General features: G+C 40.6%; 1 protein-coding gene across 1 annotated transcript in view; it reads left to right on the top strand.

The window, feature by feature from the left end:
• The first annotated feature begins 455 nt into the window (after positions 1-455).
• Positions 456-21,654, top strand: part of LOC149449395 (putative DBH-like monooxygenase protein 2) — a 52,395-nt gene continuing 31,196 nt past the window's right edge. Inside the window, exons 1-6 of the mRNA XM_089693312.1 lie at positions 456-783; positions 1,782-1,928; positions 12,717-12,872; positions 13,359-13,442; positions 15,261-15,428; positions 18,440-18,542. Of these exons, the coding sequence (XP_089549438.1) occupies positions 505-783; positions 1,782-1,928; positions 12,717-12,872; positions 13,359-13,442; positions 15,261-15,428; positions 18,440-18,542 (937 nt within the window). The 5' untranslated portion in view covers positions 456-504. The remainder of the gene's footprint in view (positions 784-1,781; positions 1,929-12,716; positions 12,873-13,358; positions 13,443-15,260; positions 15,429-18,439; positions 18,543-21,654) is intronic.

Below are 21,654 nucleotides of genomic sequence, written 5' to 3' on the forward strand. Positions count from 1 at the left end.
CCCATTTGGAGAGATTTTCATTTTACTTCCAGTTGTTTCTCTGTGACAAAAGAACAGGAAAATCTTAAAGATGAGACAGAGATAGCAAAAAGAGGAGTAAAAAAAAATGGTGTTTTACATACACGTAAAATTTTAGGCACTTCTGCAGGTAGTAATTTTGCCAAAATAAAAGTTTAAAGGGTCTGATTCTCAGAATTGACTCATTATGTAATTCTTGGCAATGGTGAGCAACCAGGCTTAAGATCCTTAAACTCATTTCCTGTTCCTAAAACAATTTTATCTAACTCGGACAAAATATGATATTTCCTTTGTGAAAAAACACCTATGTTTGAGATATGTCTTACATCACCCAGGCAGGAAAGGAGGCATTATTAGGTGAAATTGATATCTCCAGTAGGATCTTATAAAAGCTTCTCCTCGTGAACACAAAATATTCTAAGATCCAGTTTCCCATCATGTTCTGCGTCTCCAGAACACATAACCGTAAAGACTAGGAGACTATCAATGCCTTGGAATGTTTGGATTCTTTTCTCTTGGGTGGTCCCAATCCTGGGGTCACGGGGGCCAATTGGTATGCCATTTTCCAGAGAGATGACATCTTCTGAAAACGAAAAGGTGGTGCTACTGAAGTGGGGATATGACCGAGAGATGCAGGAAATCTCATTTGAGATTCAGACGCCTTTAGCGACTTGGGTAGTTTTGGGCCTGAGCCCTGATGGAAAACTGAACACAAGTGATTTTGCTGTGGGTGGATGGGACAAAGAGGAAAAAACATTTTTCTATGTAAGTAAGCTATTTTAAAATAATATCACAGATATCTGTTGATGGCTTTTTTTTTACCTTTTGAATGAAGTGTGGAAGGGGGAGAAAGTTCTTGGTATTGTTGGTGAGAGTGACCCCACTGGGAGACTTTGCCCATTTCCTGTCTTGGTGGCCACTGTCCATATGATAGGAAGTAAGGGGAAATCTCACTAAAAGTACACAGATCATTCTTTCACTTTACAGTAGTTTCCCCTCAATTCCCCCCTGGTGACAGGGGATACGTGATTAAAAAAAAAAAATGTTTAAAGTTTCTAACACTGTTTGAAACTGAAGTAGAGGCTTGGATGTGTCTTCAGAATTACAGAACACGTCCCGTTGAATGTGGCTAACTACTACTATCTGTACCATCTTCTTTTATTTTTCTTGATCTGAAGTTGCTTTCTGGGGGTGTAATAATGATAGTTTAGATTGATTTAATAGTTTTTTTGAATTTGTGTTTTTTGTTTTATTCGAATGAGTGTCAGGAACATTCCCCATCATTTATAGCCACACAGGTAGCACAGATACCTTAGCTAAACCATCATGGAATGTGTCAAGGTAGATGTTGATTGTCCATGTACAGGATGGGAGGTGTGAATGTTGTGGAACCCACCAATTTTTGTAACAAAATCCCATCTTTTGGTATCAAGAAGTCAGGATATGTGTTAATTTTTCTATTCACGTGGCTGAAGGTGTCAATTGTTGTCAGATTGCTGGGGTAGAGATGGCAGAAATGGCATTTTGAAGAAATAAACACTCCATTTCAGTTATCCCTTATTACTAACAGAATAGAGTGGGGAGAACTAGTGAACTACATCAATGCTTGGACGACACTCTGTTTAAGTAGATGCGCCATTAAGGACTCATTTGGCATCTCAAGGCTTCATTGTTAATTTGACTTGAACCTCCTTCTAGCAATATACTAGAGATATTAGAACATGGTAGCTTTAAAATTTGCTAACAAGTATGATCTGATGCAGGATGCTCATTTCAAAAATGAATGGCCTCCCGTGGTGGACAAGTCCCAAGACTATGAACTGCTGGAACTAAGCCGCAATGAGACCCATGTCGTTCTGAGGGTTTGGCGTCAATGGTTCACCTGTGACTCGCATGACCTGGAAATTGAGGTCAGTAAAGGAAGGCTCTATGGCAGTGGTTCTCAACCTGTGGGTCGCGACCCCTTTGGGGGTCGAACGACCCTTTCACAGGGGTCCCCTAAGACCATCAGAAAACACATATTTCCGATGTGTAAAGAGCAGCTACTGTGTAGAAAGCAGCTGCTGTGTTGAAAGCAGCAGTATTGGAGGTAAAACGACACTTCATGAATTATAATTACTGGGTAAATAATTTTATGGTTGGGGGTCACCACAACATGAGGAACTGTATTAAAAGGTCACGGCATTAGGAAGGTTGAGAACCACTGCTCCATGGAAATCTCTAGTTTATTATACTGTAAATCTCTAGTTTATTATATCATGCTATCATCATTTTGTTTTATTTTGATGGAGTGATGAAACACAACATGGAGTATTGAGTTGTCATGGTCCTCCCTGTTTGCTTTTGGCATTAATATTACACTTGTACAATAAAATCTCTATCCTCTCCGAGACTATCAGTATGACCTCCATGCCGTTTGGGTGGCTTGTCACTTCACCATGTAAATTTCCCCCTTTTTTGCTGCACATATGTGCAATTATGTATCATCTGGCTGGGATGGGAGATGAGGTGAGCTATACTGAGATATATATACCAAATTGTATAAAGAGCGATTCATGTTGGCTGGTGTGTGTTATGAAGCGGACTTTGGTTCGCAAAACTCATAAAACATTTTTTTGCTGACCAGCTATGGAATTTCTTACTTTTGGTCCATAGAGAAGATGCACTCTGACTCTAAGGGGGTTAATTACAAAACTGGGGAGTGCAAATCTGGTGCAGCTCTGCAAAAAGCCAATCAGCTTCCAGGTTTTATTGCCAAAGCTTAACTGAACAAGCTGAAGCTAGAAAGTGATTGGCTCCCATGTACAGCTGCATCGGATTCTCAGTGCTCCCGTTTTAGTAAATCTCCTCTGTTATTTTGTACAACTGATCAGAATTCTACAGATATGGACAGGGGCGGACTGACAACTCATGGGGCCCCCAGGCAATAGGGGATCATGGGGCCCCAGTGCCCTTGCCCAAACTCAAAAAGCCTATGAAAAAGGTACCAGGGGCATCTCATGGGGCCCCCTACTGACCTCGGGCCCTCGGGCAGTGCCCGAATTTACAAATGGTCAGTCCGCCCCTGGATATGGAACATTCTATTATACTCTGTTGACGCCGTGTACATTTGTTCCTTTGAGTAAAAAAATTGTATCCTTATGTGGGATTTGTAGCAGGATTTTATTTACGGATATATGAATGTTAATGGTTTTAAAAAGATTGAAGATATTTGAAGCTGTATAACAATACCTGTCAGGGTTCAGATATTTGGGAAGGGTGTCTGTATAGAGCAACATTACCAGTAGTTAATCATTTTAAAATCACATTAAATTTAACTTTAAAATTCTTTTTTCTGCCAGATCCAACTCTGTAATGAAAATAGGCAGATAAAGAAATCAACTGTACAGCTGTGAAATGATATATATTTGCTTTTTTTTGGGAGACGTATTGTATTGAAGCAAGGAGAATTCCCCTCTTAGTTGTCACCAGACTGGGTGTCCTCGCTAGATTTCCCCTCACCTCCTAACAACTCAAAAACTGGAGATTTTGCATCTTTTTTTTTTATACTGGGAGAAAATGGCCACCAGGAAAAAAGGAGTGATTCTCGCCATTAGGAACACAGACAGCATGGAAACTGAGATGGAAACGCCACACCAGAATACAAATGTCCAGACTCAGATTTATTCCAAGGCAATATATATTTTGTCACAAAGCCAATTCTTTTCGTGGGTTTAACACTCCCTCCTCATCAAGGTTTTATTGTCAGCAATGAATTTACAGAGATCCCAGAAAATGGTTACAATGTGACACATATTATAACCAAACAAAACAAAGCCCAAGCCGGGGGTGACTAAAGCAAACCACAGATGATGCAAATTTATTTCCTGCAGCCATGTGTTGCAGAGAAGAGAATCGCTCAGTTCCCTCATCAACAACCTCTCCTCCCAGCCAGGGGCGGACTGACCATGTGGGAACTCGGGCACTACCCGAGGGCCCGGAGTCAGCAGGGGGCCCCATGAGATGCCCCTAATACCTTTCATAGGCTTTTTTGGGTGTGGTTTGAGTGTGGGCGAGGACACAGGGGCCCCAGGATCCCCTATTGCCTGGGGGCCCCATGAGTTGTCAGTCCGCCCCTGCTCCCAGCAGAACATATTCATGTGAAAAATCCGGCAGGCTGGTTATACTGAAGTTGATCGACTTCAAAACAACCAGCCTGCCCATAGATGGATCGAATCTAGGCAGGTCCCAGCTGACCTGGAATTCGATCCATCTATGGCCAGCCATAGATGGATCGAAAATCTATGTTACATTGTAACCACTGTACAGCATATCTGTGAATTCAATACAGGTGTACCTCGGTTTACAAACGCCTCGGTTAACGTAATTTTCGGTTTACGAATGAAAATCCATTGAAAATAATGGCTCGGTTTATGAATTTTTTTCAAAATACGAACAGATTACTGTAATTGGTTTTCAATGCATTTACAAAATTTTTTTTAATCATGTCCCTTTATGCCTTTATAAAGAGTTTTGAACAGATAAAACTTTTTTTGACTTTTTTCTGACCTCCGGAACGGATTAATTGGTTTTCAATGCATTTACAAATTTTTTTTTAATCATGTCCCTGTACAGTATTTATGCCTTTAAAGTGCACTTTGTAAATAGTTTTGAACAGATAAAATGTTTTTTTACTTTTTTCTGACCTCCGGAATGGATTAATTGGTTTTCAATGCATTTATGAATTTTCTTTTAATCTTATCCCTTTATGTCTTTAAAGTGCACTTCATAAAGAGTTTTGAACAAATAAAACTTTTTTTACTTTTTTCTGACCTCCGGAATGGATTAATTGGTTTTCAGTGCATTTACGAATTAATTTTTAATCATGTCCCTGTACAGTATTTGTGCCTTTAAAGTGCACTTTATAAAGAGTTTTGAACAGATAAAATGTTTTTTTACTTTTTTCTGACATCCGTAATGGATTCATTGATTTTCAATGCATTTACGAACTAAATTGTTAATCATGTCCCTGTACAGTATTTATGCCTTTAAAGTGCACTTTATAAAGAGTTTTGAACAGATAAAAGACTTTTTTAAAACTTTTTTCTGACCTCCGGAACGGATTAATTGGTTTTCAATGCATTTACAAATTTTTTTTTAATCATGTCCCTGTACAGTATTTATGCCTTTAAAGTGCACTTTGTAAATAGTTTTGAACAGATAAAATGTTTTTTTACTTTTTTCTGACCTCCGGAATGGATTAATTGGTTTTCAATGCATTTATGAATTTTCTTTTAATCTTATCCCTTTATGTCTTTAAAGTGCACTTCATAAAGAGTTTTGAACAAATAAAACTTTTTTTACTTTTTTCTGACCTCCGGAATGGATTAATTGGTTTTCAGTGCATTTACGAATTAATTTTTAATCATGTCCCTGTACAGTATTTGTGCCTTTAAAGTGCACTTTATAAAGAGTTTTGAACAGATAAAATGTTTTTTTACTTTTTTCTGACATCCGTAATGGATTCATTGATTTTCAATGCATTTACGAACTAAATTGTTAATCATGTCCCTGTACAGTATTTATGCCTTTAAAGTGCACTTTATAAAGAGTTTTGAACAGATAAAAGACTTTTTTAAAACTTTTTTCTGACCTCCGGAACGGATTAATTGGTTTTCAATGCATATACAAATTTTTTTTTAATCTTGTCCCTTTATGCCTTTAAAGTGCACTTTATAAAGAGTTTTAAACAGATAAAACTTTTTTTTTTACTTTTTTCTGACCTCCGGAACGGATTAATTGGTTTTCAATGCATTTACAAAATTTTTTTTAATCATGTCCCTTTATGCCTTTATAAAGAGTTTTGAACAGATAAAGTTTTTTGACTTTTTTCTGACCTCTGGAACAGATTAATTGGTTTTCAATGCATTTACAAATGTTTTTTTAATCATGTCCCTGTGCAGTATTTATGCTTTTAAAGTGCACTTTATAAATAGTTTTGAACAGATAAAATGTTTTTTTACTTTTTTCTGACATCCGGAATGGATTCATTGATTTTCAATGCATTTACGAACTAAATTTTAAAAGACTTTTTTTAAACTTTTTTCTGTCCTCCGGAACAAATTTTTTGGTTTTCAATGCATTTAGGAATTTTTTTTAATCTTGTCCCTTTATGCCTTTAAAGTGCACTTTATAAAGAGTTTTGAACAGATAAAATGTTTTTTTACTTTTTTCTGACCTCCGGAATGGATTCATTGATTTTCAATGCATTTACGAACTAAATTGTTAATCATGTCCCTGTACAGTATTTATGCCTTTAAAGTGCACTTTATAAAGAGTTTTGAACAGATAAAACTTTTTTTTTACTTTTTTCTGACCTCCAGAATGGATTCATTGGTTTTCAGTGCATTCCTATGGGAAAGCGCATTTCGGTTTACAAATTTTTCGCAATACGAAAAGTCCCGCAGAACGAATTAAATTTGTAAAGCGAGGTACGCCTACCAGTATTTAAGCCTTAATGAGAGAGTGCTGAGTCTCCGAAACATGTCAGCTTTGTAATCAAATTTATATCATCTTATCCTGGAATAAATCTGTGTTTGGATGATTACATTTTGGAGTCGCACTTTTATCTCAAATTCCCCCATTTTCAAACCAAGCAGATGGTGGAGATAGTCTGGACTGGACTCTAGACATCCTAGTTAAATATCCCTATGCAACACTAATGGGTGAAAACAAAAAAGAAGCTGCTAACCTCAAGTTCATAAGGACATGTATGGGAAGTGTCATGTTTCACATGACTGTCATATGCCTTTAAGTGTTTTCTATATTTTGTCTCTGCTCCTCCCTTTCCTCTGGTTTAGTTCATGCTGTATAGATAGCTCCACCCCTTTCCCCAGAAATGCATTTCAGCTTCAAGCCTCATGTCATGAAGCAGATCACATTATGATTTTTTGACCTATCCGATGTTCATTGTTGTAAGATTCTCTCAGTTTATGGAATAAACTTCACAAGATCTTCAAGATGTCTTCTGGATTCAGTCACTGCCTGTGATATTCAACTAAGATTGGAGTTATCGCTATCTCATCACAACTGTAAGTTACAGAGATCACACTTTCAATGCTTAGATTGGAGAGACAGAACAGGAAGATAAGAAGCCAAAATCACCACATAGCGTACAACCATTCAAGGATGCTTTATGAAAATCACTCAAACTATTCCAATAATGTGTGTTTGATGTGATGTATGTGTATGTGAGGAGTTTGAGTGATTATAATAAAGCATCCTTGAATGGTTGTATGCTATATGGTGTTTTTGGTTTCTTATCTTCCCATACATGCTCTTGTGAACCTGAGGCAACATCTTTTATTTGAGGGAAGTGGAGTTATCTCTTCCAGGCATAACAGTGTTCCATTTGGTTAGACCAGCCTTTCTCAACCAGGGTGCCCAGACACCATGGGGTGCCTTGAGGTTTCTTCGGGGGTGCCTTGGCAAAATGTCTAAAAATTGCCCAAACTTTGTACGCCTTTTAGTTACACAAAGCCACAGGCTTTCATTGTGCACCATTGCGACCTTCTAGCTGCCGGCTTCCTGCCAACCAATGACATCATCAGTTGATTAGGAGGCTATCAGCTGGCCGCACAGCATCCTAGTTGGACCCTCCAAAAAGTGTATTTGCTTTGGAAGAATAAATAACCTCTCATGTTGGGTGTCCTACATGTGTGGATGTTGCTGCCTTATATAAAACTTTTCACATTTAGAATGGCGTGCCCTTTTAAAATGATGGACAGTCTTGAGGCACCCCATTTTAGAATGGGGTGCCTCAAGACTGTCCATAATTTTAAAGGGTACCTTGGGACTGTCCATAATTTTAAAGGGTACCTTGAAACTGTCCATAATTTTAAAGGGTACCTCAGGACTGTCCATAATTTTAAAGGATACCTCGGGACTGTCCGTAATTTTAAAGGGTACCTTGGGACTGTCCATGATTTTAAAGGGTACCTTGGGACTGTCCATCCTTTTTAAGGGTGCCTCGGGACTGTCCATAATTTTAAAGGGTACCTTGGGACTGTCCATCATTTTAAAGGGTACCTTGGGACTGTCCATCATTTTTAAGGGTGCCTCGGGACTGTCCATAATTTTAAAGGATACCTCGGGACTGTCCATAATTTTAAAGAGTACCTTGGGACTGTCCATCATTTTAAAGGTTATCTTGGGACTGTCCATCATTTTTAAGTGTGCCTCGGGACTGTCCATAATTTTAAAGGGTACCTCGGGACTGTCCATAATTTTAAAGGGTACCTTGGGACTGTCCATCATTTTTAAGGGTGCCTTGGCTGAAAAAAGGTTGAGAAACACTGGGTTAGACGAAGCATTTAATTACTTCCCTGAATAGAGGGTCTGACATTCGCAGTTTGTGTGTGGTACTTGGTCGAGGAACACATATGTGGTGCTTTACACAGACTTCCGAGGCCCATTATATGCACATATTCTCGCAAAAGTATGATATTTAAAAAAGAAGTAGGGTCAAAGCTCTTTTGGCCTCCTGTCACCCATTGTCAGCTGACAGTGGGATAAAATCCGCTGTTGGCTTATGTCACTTAACTGGTCCATTCTATAGAGAGATCCCTGACTTTAATTTTGGGATCCACCTAGATGCCTGACAGGCATCTAACTCACCCTATCAGCCTGCCATTAAGAGCCTGAGCCAGCCCCTCCAGCCCCCTCCAGGGCTCGGCACTGCAGTGAGCACTGGAGATACAGAGCAGAGAGCCGGTGGCTGTCAGTCACTGAAGACCAAGAACTGAGTGATCAGCAGTCTTTGATCACTCAGTTCTCAGTCTTAGAGGTGGTGGGGGACAGATCTAGTATCAAACCAATGCTGCATCCACCTAGGTGAGTATTAACATTTATTTTTTTACAATCCCGAACTTCTCTTTTAATGGAAGATTATTTTTCTTGTGTTTCTGTTGTGCACTTTATGATATATTTCACAGAGTGATTTGTTTGTTATATTTTCAGTATTTTATTGTGTTCATAATGCAGCACTTTTTTTAAAATAGGAATTGCCCTATTCCTCTATAACATTAGGATAACCATAAGGTTCCAGCGCTATCACTCCATTTTTTTTTCCTCAGCAAAAATAAGTTTTTCCTTTACACACATTTTAAAGCATGCAGAATAATTCATGTAATTTTTCTGTCAATGCCTAGAGGATGTTTTATGTTTCAGATTGATGACTTTCACCGTGTTCTTTTTTTAGGTGGGGTTTAAACAGTAATGCCCCTGAAAACTCGAACACTGAGGTCTTTGGAAGGAAATCAAACATGAAACTTCTGCCCAACTCTTTCGGATATTCTATGTAGCACACAGGGGCGGACTGACAACTCATGGGGCCCCCGGGCAATAGGGGATCATGGGGCCCCTGTGTCCTTGCCCAAACTCAAAAAAGCCTATGAAAAGGTACCAGAGGCATCTCATGGGGCCCCCTACTGACCCCAGGCCCTCGGGCAGTGCCCGAGTTTCCAAATGGTCAGTCCACCCCTGGTAGCACAGTAAAGCCTTCTTAGATTGGCTACAAATACCTATAAAAATAAAGCACCGTTTACTTGGCTCCGCCCACTGTCCTGAAATTAGGAACAACCCTCTTAGCACAAGTGATTGAGCGAGACATGTGAATACCTTCTGTTCAAAGAAGGTTTTACTGTGCTATGCATTGATTTGGTTGGAGGACTTCTTAAGTCCCTTTTTCATCATAGCCTATATGGTTATACGGTCTCATAAATTCCATGTACAAATAGATATGAAATATTCAGGTTTTTTTAGAAATAGATATTGACATTAGAATGGGTTCAGTCCAATCCCAGAAGTTAGCTGTCATACTGGGCCAATGAGCTGCAGACAGGAGATTCCCCACCCCTGCACATATACAAAGGGGGAGGGGATATTTCCAACAATATTTACTTAATATGGCCATCTGCCCATTTTATGCAAATGGTGTTGAAAGTATCTCTGTCCCTTTGTGCACATCATCTGTGGGGTGGGGAATCTCCCACCCGTAGAGCATTGGCCCAGCAATGACAGCTAACTTCCAAACTGAACCCAAGCGCACCACTGATCAGAAATGTATGGGTGCTTTATGTTTTTAGGCTTCATTTTTAGGCCCCTTCCACATGGGGCTCTGCTAGGAGTCTGTCCGCTGATCTCCGCTGAGCAGGCAGATGGCTGGTCCATATCCACTCCACTTATGTAGAGCAGAGAGAGACACAGCCCTCTACGGACAGTCAGATGTAAATGGACCACCTGTTTGGTTACACCCGACTGCCATCTGATCTACTAGATGGAAAGGAACGCTGTTTTCAGTAGATAGGATCGGATTGGATATCGGCGGGTGTAAACAGACACATGCCCATTTGCACCCTCTGCTTCATAGAGAAGAATGGAAGATCCAATTGGATCCACCTGAAAAACTGATAGGCGGACATGATCGGTCAGCTCATCTGAAAGACGCCTTACTCAACAGCAGCTTTATTTATTTTTAATTTACAAAGTGCTAAAAAGATGGATTTTTGGTGCAACACTGAGGACTTATACCAAATGTATAAAAATGTATAATTTTATTGTGTACGAAATATAAAATACATTCCAAAATTTCATGTAAAACCAATTGTACACGGCCATACACTGCTGTATATAAAATGTTTATTAGACCAGCCTCGCTCAACATTTTTAACCCTAGATGAAACTCTAATATCATTTTCAGGTCTTGGGGAGCCCTTACCCAAGCCATTAGGAAGCAAAAATGCCCCTTACATTAGTGGTCAGTAGAAAGAATGTAACCCATACAGTGGTGGTCTGAATATCCCTTACAGACAGCTAAAAAGATCCTTAATATCATGCTGCTGGCTCTGTCAAGTGGTGTGCCTGAAACTATTCAAGTGTGCAATCCAAACGCACAGGTTCCTGCAATAAAAATGGCGGTGTGTATAAGTGGGTGCTGCAATGACTGTCGGCTGGAACCAAACAGAATCATCAAGGGAGAATGTCACCAGCACACCGAGGATCACCAATATGGGTCCAAAAGTTTTAATGAACGATCACATAGTTACAGCAAGGCAACATTTCAGAGTCTTGCAGGACCCCTTCATCAGCATGTGAAATGTTGCCTTGATGTGACTATGTGATCGTTCATTAACAACAATTACAGTGGGGCAAAAAAGTAGTCAGCCACCAATTGTGCAAGTTCTCCCACTTACAAAGATGAGAGAGGCCTGTAATTGGCATCATAGGTAGACCTCAACTATGAGAGACAAAATGAGAAAACAAATCCAGACAATCACATTGGCTGATTTGGAAAGAATTTATTTGCAAATTATGGTGGAAAATAAGTATTTGGTGAATATGAAAAGTTCATCTCAATACTTTGTTATATATCCTTTGTTGGCAATGACAGAGGTCAAACGTTTCCTGTAAGTCTTCACAAGATTGGCACACACTGTTGCTGGTATGTTGGCCCATCCTCCATGCAGATCTCCTCTAGAGCAGTGTTGTTTTGGGGCTGTCGCTGGGCAACACGGACTTTCAACTCCCTCCAAAGGTTTTCTATGGGGTTGAGATCTGGAGACTGGCTAGGCCACTCCAGGACCTTGAAATGCTTCTTACGAAGCCACTCCTTCGTTGCCTGGGCGGTATGTTTGGGATCATTGTCATGTTGGAAGACCCAGCCACGTTTCATCTTCAATGCCCTTGCTGATGGAAGGAGGTTTGCACTCAAAATCTCACGATACATGGCCCCATTCATTCTGTCCTGTACATGGATCAGTCGTCCTGGTCCCTTTGCGGAGAAACAGCCCCAAAGCATGATGTTGCCACCCCCATGCTTCACAGTAGGTATGGTGTTCTTTGGATGCAACTCAGCATTCTCTCTCCTCCAAACACGACGAGTTGTGTTTCTACCAAACAGTTCTATTTTGGTTTCATCTGACCATTCATCTGACCGTTTCATTCAACAGATGCATAGCCAAACTTGTCCCTCAGGGCTTGCAAAAAAAATAAACACCTTTGAAAGGATAGGGACAATAAAGTCACAGATGTGCACTAAGAAAAGCACCAGACCAGACAGTATCCCAAAGCAGCTTTCCTGGAACCCATGCAAGCTGTCCCAACACAAACACAACACAGATGGCTGGTTGTCTGGGACTTCCTAAAGGAGGATAGAATTGGAGATAACTAAACTGATCAAGGTAGGGAGTTCCAGAGGATGGGAGACGTACTGGAGGTGAGCATAGAAGGTGGTGACAAGGAAGCTAGAGAGCAGGAGGTCTTGGGACGAGCAGAGAGGATGGTTTGGGTGATAGTTTGAGACGAGGTTCATGGTGCAGCTCAGGGCAAAGTGGATGGCTTTGTATGTTCTTAGTATATTAAATTTAATCTGTGCTGGGTGATTGGAAGCCAGGGGAGGGATTGGCAGAGAGGGGCAGCTGAGGGATTGATAAATCTAGCAGAAGCTTTCATGATAGACTGAATGGGGGATAGTCTGTGCAGAGATAGAACAATATAAATCTTCTGAAAAACGTTTGGTTGCATAGAAGTGGAGGATGAGTGGATCAGTAGTGTAACACTTTATTGGTAAATTCCTTTGAAACTTGTATATTTCTATAATACTAAAGATGTTTAACTTTGGGATTTTATATTATAACTTTTCTGAACTATTTTGTTTCTAGAATGACACCATTAGAGTGATTATCGTGCATGGAGAAGATCATGAGTTCACATTTTCAGAGGAAAATACCTATAGAAAGTCTTTCTTTTTCCTGGAAATCCTTAAAGAAGTGGTAGACCCTGACATTCTGATCCCTTATGAATTCAAACTTAATGATGTAAGTACCAACCAGGGACGGACTGACAACTCATGGTGCCCCCGGGAAATAGGGGATCATGGGGCCCCTGTGTCTTTGCCCACACTCAAAGCACACCCAAAAAAGCCTATAAAAAGGTACCAGGGGCATTTCATGGGGCTCCCTACTGACCCTGGGCCCTCGGGCAGTGTCCGAATGCTCGAATGGTACCAACAAACGCCACAAAAATTGTAAGCTGGGACAAAATGTAACCAAAATGACCTCCACCTAAAATAACATGATGTATAATATGTCCTCTTGAAACTGAATGTATTTACAAATCACCTCCTGTCTTCCTCCACACATCCAACATAAAGTGGATCACCATCATTAAAGGTGGAGTGTTCTATAACTTTACTAGTCCGCATGAATACATTCCTGATGCTGCAATACACAGAACTTCTACTTCTAGTGTAACTTTACAGAAAAGTCATTCATGTTGAACATGTTCTCTTTTTCCCCCAACAGTTCCTGATTCCAGTTGACGATACAACGTATGCCTGTGCCTTCATCCCAATGCCAAATGTATCTACCAAGCACCATATAGTTAGGGTGAGGTCCTTAAAATTTGCCAAAGGATTAAGAATAATTATGAAAAGGATCTGAGCTCCAAGTTTGACAGCTGGAAGCTTTATATAGATTTTTATATGGGGCAGCACAGTGGCTAAATGATTAACATTCCGCCTGGCAGTACTAGGATTGTTCGTTAGAATCCCAACCATGGCACCATCTGCCTGGCGTTTGCATGTACCCCCTGTGACTGCGTGGGTTTCCTCTTGGTACTCCGGTTTCCTTCCACACTCCAAACACATGCTGGTAGGTGAATTGGTTCCTGTCTAAATTGTCCCTAGTATGTGTATGTATGAATGTGAGTTAGGGACCTTAGATTGTACACCCCTTGAGGGTGAGGGACTGATGTGAATTGGCAATATATCTTTGTAACACGCTGCGTAAATTGACGGCGCTATATAACTATCTGTAGTAATAATACTCAAAAAACACTAAAGATTCAAACGTGTGAAGGAACTTCCAACATGTAAAAACAGCAAAAGCCACCTAAAAACGCAACCATTCAAATGCAAATTCTGGTCAACATTTCTTTCAAGAATGTGGAAGGGTTAGGACCATCATCAGGTTTTTCTTTCTTTCTAAAAACCAACTGGGGACAGGAAACAAAGGGAAATGTCTCCAGCTGGGGACACTGTCTCCAATAAAATCCAGAATAAAATCCAGACAGAGGAGCTAATGTTTCTCTATGTTACTGAAATGTCCCTTATTTGTTGCTTGGCTCTTTTTGTAGGAACTTCATCTCTCTTCTTGTTACAGTGATGGGGGGGGGGGCATCTCCGCAATGGGGAGAGAGAGCAATAAAATCATTGGTAGAACAAAGGGGGTGAGGAGTGCAGGAACACTTTTATCAAGTGAGAATCCGGATTGGATGTCTTTTCTAGTGTGTAGTTCTCAACTAAAGAGCTCTCCAAATGCCAGGGCTAAGAGCATAGCTCCTTTCTGGACTGGTATTTGAAGTGGAGGAAAGTGCCATACTGGAATTATTTCTTGGTTTAGTGAATGTAGTGAAAATTCACTTTGCAAATAATACCCAATCACATGCCAGGAAAATAAAAACTAATTTCAGCATACTTGCTTATTTTTTCACTTAGAACAATTTAGAAGCAAAGCCAATAGAGAGAGAGAGAGAGGAGAGGGAGAGAGAGGGGGGGGGGTAGGGGGAGAGAGAGAGAGAGAGAGAGAGGGGGGGGGGAGAGAGAAGATAGAGAGAGAGGGGATAGGGAGAGAGGAGAGAAAGAGAGAGGGTGGGTAGGGAGAGAGAGAGAGGATAGAGAGAGAGGGGGGATAGGGAGAGAGGAGAGAGAGAGGAGAGAGTGAGGAGAGAAAGAGAGAAGGGGGATAGGGAGAGAAAGAGAGAGGGGGATAGAGAGAGAGAGAGAGAGAGAAGGGGGTGGGGGGAGGGAGAGAGAGGATAGGGAGAGAGTGAGGAAAGAGGGGGGTAGGGAGAGAGTGAGGAGAGAGGGAGAGGGGGTGGGGAGAGAGAGGGGATAGGGAGAGAGGGAGGGGATAGGGAGAGAGGAGAGAGAGCAAGAGAGGAAGAGAGAGGGGGTATAGGAGAGAGTGAGGAGAGAGAGGAAAGAGAGAGCGAGATAGGGAGAGAGAGAGGGGGGGAGAGGGAGATAGGAGAGAGTGAGGAAAGAGAGAGAGGGGATAGGGAAAGAGGAGAGAGTGAGGAGAGAGAGGAAAGAGAGAGAGGGAGAAAACAAAGTGTACACCATTCAAAGCCCGACTCCAGGACCAGTGTATAAATACAGTATACATATACGGACAATTAATTCTTTTTACCTTTACATGTTACAGTATGAGGTAATTCAAGACCCTGACAGCATTGGGATAGTTCATCACATTGTGATTTATGGATGTGGCAACAACCTTCATTTCTCATCAGAGATCGGATCTTGTCTTGGCAGTGACCCCAGATACGCCAAGTGCATGAACTCCATGTTCGGGTGGGCAGTCGGTGGAGAGGTCAGTATTACGGAATGCATTGATTTGTGCGCCGCAAAACAAACTTGCCAAACAACCTTACCATCCTTACAATCTTTCTTGAGCGGCTGAATGTGGTGGCAAAAATTTGCCGGCCAATATCCTTTTAAAATGCATGGTAAATATTTGGCCAATTAGCCAACAGACTTGTATTTGGGCTTCCTGGCCAATCTGTTGTAAGTGGAATCATTAATATGTAATTAGGGTTCCTCAGATTTTTTTTAGAAACTTTTTGCAATAGGCAGGAAAATTTGTCAAAATACATTTAAAAGGCTTCTGAAGGTTATGGAAGTTCCTCAAAAGTAGTCATTCAAAGCATTAAGATAAACAACACATCAGTACAATTACAACCCACCATCCCGACCCAAAAACACTTACCTGCTGTACTTGTCACTGCTGCTCCACCATCCATACTAATCCCCGAACTTCCAGGTTGTAGGCGTACCTCCCAAGATTCTGAAATGAGGAAGAAGACATCTTAGTGTATGATATGTAGGGGAAGGGCACACAACTGCAGTCCACCAAGTTATGAGGTTCATAAGGAATTAAAATGCAAAAAAAAAAATGATTAGCTAAACCAACACGTGATTTTTTGTTATATATCGGCATTTTGATCCAGGGAATATCCGATCGCCTCTCGGGGGATCAGGAAGGAATTTTTTTCCCTGCAGGAGCAAATTGCATCATGATTTGCTGGTTTTTTTGCCTTCCTCTGGATCAGGGGCGGACCGACAACTCATGGGGTCCCTGGGCAATAGGGGATCATATGGCCCCTGTGTCCTTGCCCACACCCAAAAAAGTCTATGAAAAAGGTACCAGGGGCATCTCATGGGGCCCCCTACTGACCCCAGGCCCTCGGGCAGTGCCCAAGTGGTCAAATGGTCATTCCGCCCCTGGTCTGGATCAACTGTGGGTGTAGGATTATAACTTTTTTTTTTGCTATGGTTGAACTGGATGGACATTTGTCTTTTTTCAGCCAGACTAACTATGTAACTATGTAATTTTGAACAGAGAAATTCAATAATTTATTGGTTGGATTTATGATTTACTGCAGTACAACACTTCTAGTAACTACAGTTGAGCTCAAAGGTTTGCATACCCTGGCAAAAAAATTTGAAATTTTGGTTCTTTTTCCAGAGCAGTCTGTATTTCTCCTGAGATTACCTGGGAGTATTTATTTTGTATCCCGAACAATTCTTCTGACAGTTGTGGCTGCAATCGTTCTTGGTCTACCTGACCTTGGCTTAGAATCAAGAGATCCCCGAACTTTCCAAATCTTAATAAGTGATTGAACAGTACTGACTGGCATATTCAAGGCTTTTGAAATCTTTTTATATCCTTTTCCATCTTTATAGAGTCCCATTACCTTGTTATGCAGGTCTTTTGACAGTTTTCTGCTCCACATGGCTCAGTATTTAGCCTGCTCAGGGCATCCACGTGAGAGATAACAAACTCATTGACTATTTATACACAGACACTAATTGGAATTAAGTGCCGGTTCACATATATGTGGATTGGATTTGGTTTGAACCGCATCCAATCCGCATGACATATGAAAAACATTGCTTCCTATGGTGCCTGTTCACATATGTCCGATGCCCTGGCGGTGAGAATTCAGTTTGAATTCAGTGCGGTTTGAAAAAGAGTCCTGTACGATTTCTGAGCAGTGCGGTCCGGTTCAGGTGCGGATTACTGTCTCATTGACTTCTATGGGAAGCCGCATATGTGTGACCAGGACAATCCTGAGAGCTGATCCTGTCCTGAACCTGATGTAAACCTGACATGAACCGGTGAACAACTTCTGTATCCATTAGCTGTGAAACCTGAGCTTTAGGCCCCATTCACACCTGAGCGTTTTGTAGCACGACGCTCGAAGTTCCTAAACACTCAGGGAGAAAAAAATCAATATTACTCTATGGAGATAAACATACATAAATTAGTAAAGCACTAGATCAACCTAAATCATAACTATAGATAAATTCATGCTAATTGTGCCACTTGTGTCAACATAATAGTGCTCAGTGATAAATGACCCATAAACAGGAGTATATCCTTATGGTGAAATTATTACACAAAAATAAAGCGAATATATTACCAGTGATAAAAAATATCATGTGCATAAACAATATATTCAATCCTAATAATCATTCAATATATTAACATATAAATGTGAATCACAAATACAAAAAAACATCCGTGAATGATCAAAATGTAAAGTCCATGAAAGTGAAACTGTGTTAACCACTTCCCGACCGGCCGTTGTATATAAACGGCTGGACGATGGCAGCGCAGGGTCGGCCTCCCCGCACCCTGCTTGTGCACGCTCCCTGGTAGCGCGCAGCACCGCGATCCGGTGCTCGCTGTGTCCTCCGGACACAGTGAAACACCGATCGTCGGACGGGACCTCTGTACGAGGTCCCGATCATGTGATCACTGATTGGCCACTGCCAATTTTTTGTTCATGTTTAGAACTCCTTTTAGGCTTGAAGATTATTTAGCACCCCTGAAACATCCTATATTTTCTGAAAGCAGAGATCCTGGAGAATAAAAGGGTGGTAGTTTCAATATTTTATGTCACACCATATTAGCATAAGGGTTTATCAAGTGCCAAATTTCAGTTAAAGTTAATTTTAGGACACAAAAAAAAATATATTACCCATTTTTTTTTATAAAATATAAAGGATGAGGTTAAGGAGAAATGAGAAAAAAAGACAGTGACAAATGTATAATAAAAGTTAAAAGGAGCAGCACACAAATAACAACCAAATACACAAAAAAAACAAAAAAAACCTATAAAATACTACATTAAATAAGCTAAACTAGCCTAAATAAACCCAAAAAAAATACATCCTGTAAAGAAAAAAAAGTTTAGTTCTTTTAGAGTAAATTTTAGCTATGAGCAAAATGTCGGCATCTAATGTGAGGCAGTGAAGACCAATCCTCTGCAATTTTTCCTCTCCTCCATGGTCATGATCCTTTTTTCTTCACTATAGGTCTTTGATTTTCCACCAGATATGGGAGTTCCCATAGGCACCGAGGATGACCCTAAATATATCCGGATTGAAATTCATTACAGCAACTTTCAAAACAAGCAAGGTAATCACGTCATCATTGGTATTCTGAATGCTGAGCTGTTACAAAAGAAAAAAAAAAAACAGGCTAAGATCACACTAGCTTTGTAGGCAGGCGTTTGAGGGGCGCTTTTAACGCTCCCCAAACGCCTATGAAAATGATACACATGGCAGCGCACAGTTAATGGAAAAAATGATGTAGCGCTAACACCAAAAAAGACTCATAAAGTATAAATGCACATGAAACATATAATATTATAAATAAATCGCATATATAAGCGACATAAAACAAAGTGACTGATATATATAAAGTGACTAATATTACAAAGTACAGCCTATGGGCTGTAAATCCTAAACATAAACCATGATCTCACAAGGATCAGGAATAAGTGAAAAAGAAGATGTGATCAAGAAACAAGTGAATAAACTCCAGTAATCACACTACTGAATAAGTCAAATGATCCCAATAGGATCTATAAATGATATAAGTGTGCAAAAATAGTCCAAGTGTGACTATTACATAATAGTGCCCAAAAAATGACCCTGTTAGGGTCTAGGTCAGGGGTGGGCAAACTTTTTGACTTGAGGGCCGCAATGGGTTCATATATTGGACCCGGGGGCCGGACCAAGAGTAGATGAATGATGTGTATGTGTCATCCATAGTAAGTATAGTAATTCATCCCCCATAGTAATTCATCCCCCATATATTAATTCATCCCCCATATAGTAATTCATCCCCCATATAGTAGTTCATCCCCCATAGTAATTCATCCCCCATATAGTAATTCATCCCCCATAGTAATTCATCCCCCATATAGTAATTCATCCCCCATAGTAATTCATCCCCCATATAGTAATTCATCCCCCATAGTAATTCATCCCCCATATAGTAATTCATCCCCCATATAGTAATTCATCCCCCATATAGTAATTCATCCCCCATATAGTAATTCATCCCCCATAGTAATTCATCCCCCATATAGTAATTCATCCCCCATAGTAATTCATCCCCCATAGTAATTCATCCCCCATATAGTAATTCATCCCCCATAGTAATTCATCCCCCATATAGTAATTCATCCCCCATAGTAATTCATCCCCCATATAGTAATTCATTCCCCATAGTAATTCATCCCCCATAGTAATTCATCCCCCATAGTAATTCATCCCCCATATAGTAATACATCCCCCATAGTAATTCATCCCCCATAGTAATTCATCCCCCATATAGTAATTCATCCCCCATAGTAATTCATCCCCCATAGTAATTCATCCCCCCTATAGTAATTCATCCCCCCTATAGTAATTCATCCCCCCTATAGTAAGTCCCCCCTGTGTCAATTTACTTACCTTTGCTCCGCGCGTTCCTCTCGCCGTGTTCCCGCGCCGTTCCGGTCTTCAGGGCGGACTGTGAGAGGAGCCTAGCTCCCCTCACGTTCATCACGCTGCCCCGCCTACACACATCCTGACAGCCTCACATCACGCTCCGCGGGCAGGATTAAAAGGTGCGCCGGGCCGTAGTTTGCCCATTGCTGGTCTAGGTGATGGTAAAAATAAATAAGTCCAAATGAGACCAATAATTCCAAATAAGGACAATCAGAAAAAACACGTGTACACATACAAATGAAAAAACAAATAAGCAAAAAATACAAAACCAGTGTTCAACAATAACAAACACAAAAACGCATGCGTGATGGTGCTTATAAACTATCACAAACGTGAACATCATGAATATTCGGGAACAACGCATGTTCCTTTAACCTCCTCGGCGGTATGATTCTTTCCGATTTTTTGTGCTGAAAGCGGTACCATTTTTTTGCATGGAAATATGTAGTTTTTTTATTGTAGGCTGTAATATTTAGGAATAACTCACTGAAATCTGTCCAAACGAGTCTAGTAAACATCCCGGGTATGATAAAACTTGAAACATGAAATCATAAATTATAATTTAATAAATAATCATAAAAAATAATAATATAATAATAATAAATTTAATTCAATAATATAATCAAACCAAAAACACTGAAATTTGAAATACAGAGGCAAATTCCCACATCGCTGAGCTCAGTCACAAAATCGTTTCCAGTGTCTGATGAGGAATTTCCCCCACGAATCATTATCACTCAATTCTGCAAGTGGTTCTGATTTACTATCGCTGTTCTCTAGCCGGTCTAAAACCGCTTTTGACGTAAAGGGACGCTTTTTGGACGCCATGGACTTTTCTAAGTTTCCAGGCAGAAAGAACAGTCAAAATGCAGGCAGGGCGCAGGACAAAGCACTCGGGACAAAATGTATGTGAAATGCATTGAAACAGCAATGACAGCAAAAATTAAATTTTTTAAAAATTTCAAATTTCCCGCCGTACGTCCCGACGTCACAGGGACCGGAACACAGAAGCCGGATGCCGGCATCGGCCAGAGGAGATGGCCAGGAACGCTGCAGGGGACACATCGGGGGAGCGAAGGACAAGGTAAGTGCTGCAGGGACCCTTGGTGAACGCCGCATGGTAAGCCCGAGTGTAGCTCGGGGTTACTGCTCTTGGTACTCAAATTTTACCCCGAGCTACACTCGGGAAAACCGCTAAGGAGGTTAATACAGATGGAAATAGTCCAAAATGGTGTTTAAAAACAGCTATTTCTTCCAAAAAACACCCGTGAAAGTGGGTAATGACACGTATCCACAGACAGCTGTATGATGCGCTCATCTCCATGCCTCGACCTGCTAGGGATCAAAATGCTTTTGGATCACTACACAGGATCCTCCATGCAAGAGACTCCTCTGGAACTGCGTCCCTCTCTCCACAGTGGTCTCCCCCTCAAGGTCAGGCTAAGTGGTAATACAACTCCTCTCCAGGTAAGATATGGCCAGTTATCTCATTAAAACACAATTAAGAGCTTCCATAGCATAATACTGGTTATTAAGTGAAAAAGTAAACCCAAATCTTCAATATATACACTTGCATTTTCATAGTCTTGTTCAGAGCATTGAAACAGCAAACCTCATGTTTCTGGGTGTAGTACATGGGTGTATCAAGATGGCGTCCAAACTGGAAGTACGTCACTGCGTTGCCATATAGGACTCTATATTAAAAAGTATTTCTAGGTCAAGGATTATTTCCAGATCTTTAAGAACCTGTG

This window comes from Staurois parvus, unplaced genomic scaffold (genome assembly GCF_062004578.1).
Source record: "Staurois parvus isolate SC_StPar_1 unplaced genomic scaffold, SC_StPar_1.0 ptg000621l, whole genome shotgun sequence".
NCBI lineage: Eukaryota > Metazoa > Chordata > Amphibia > Anura > Ranidae > Staurois > Staurois parvus.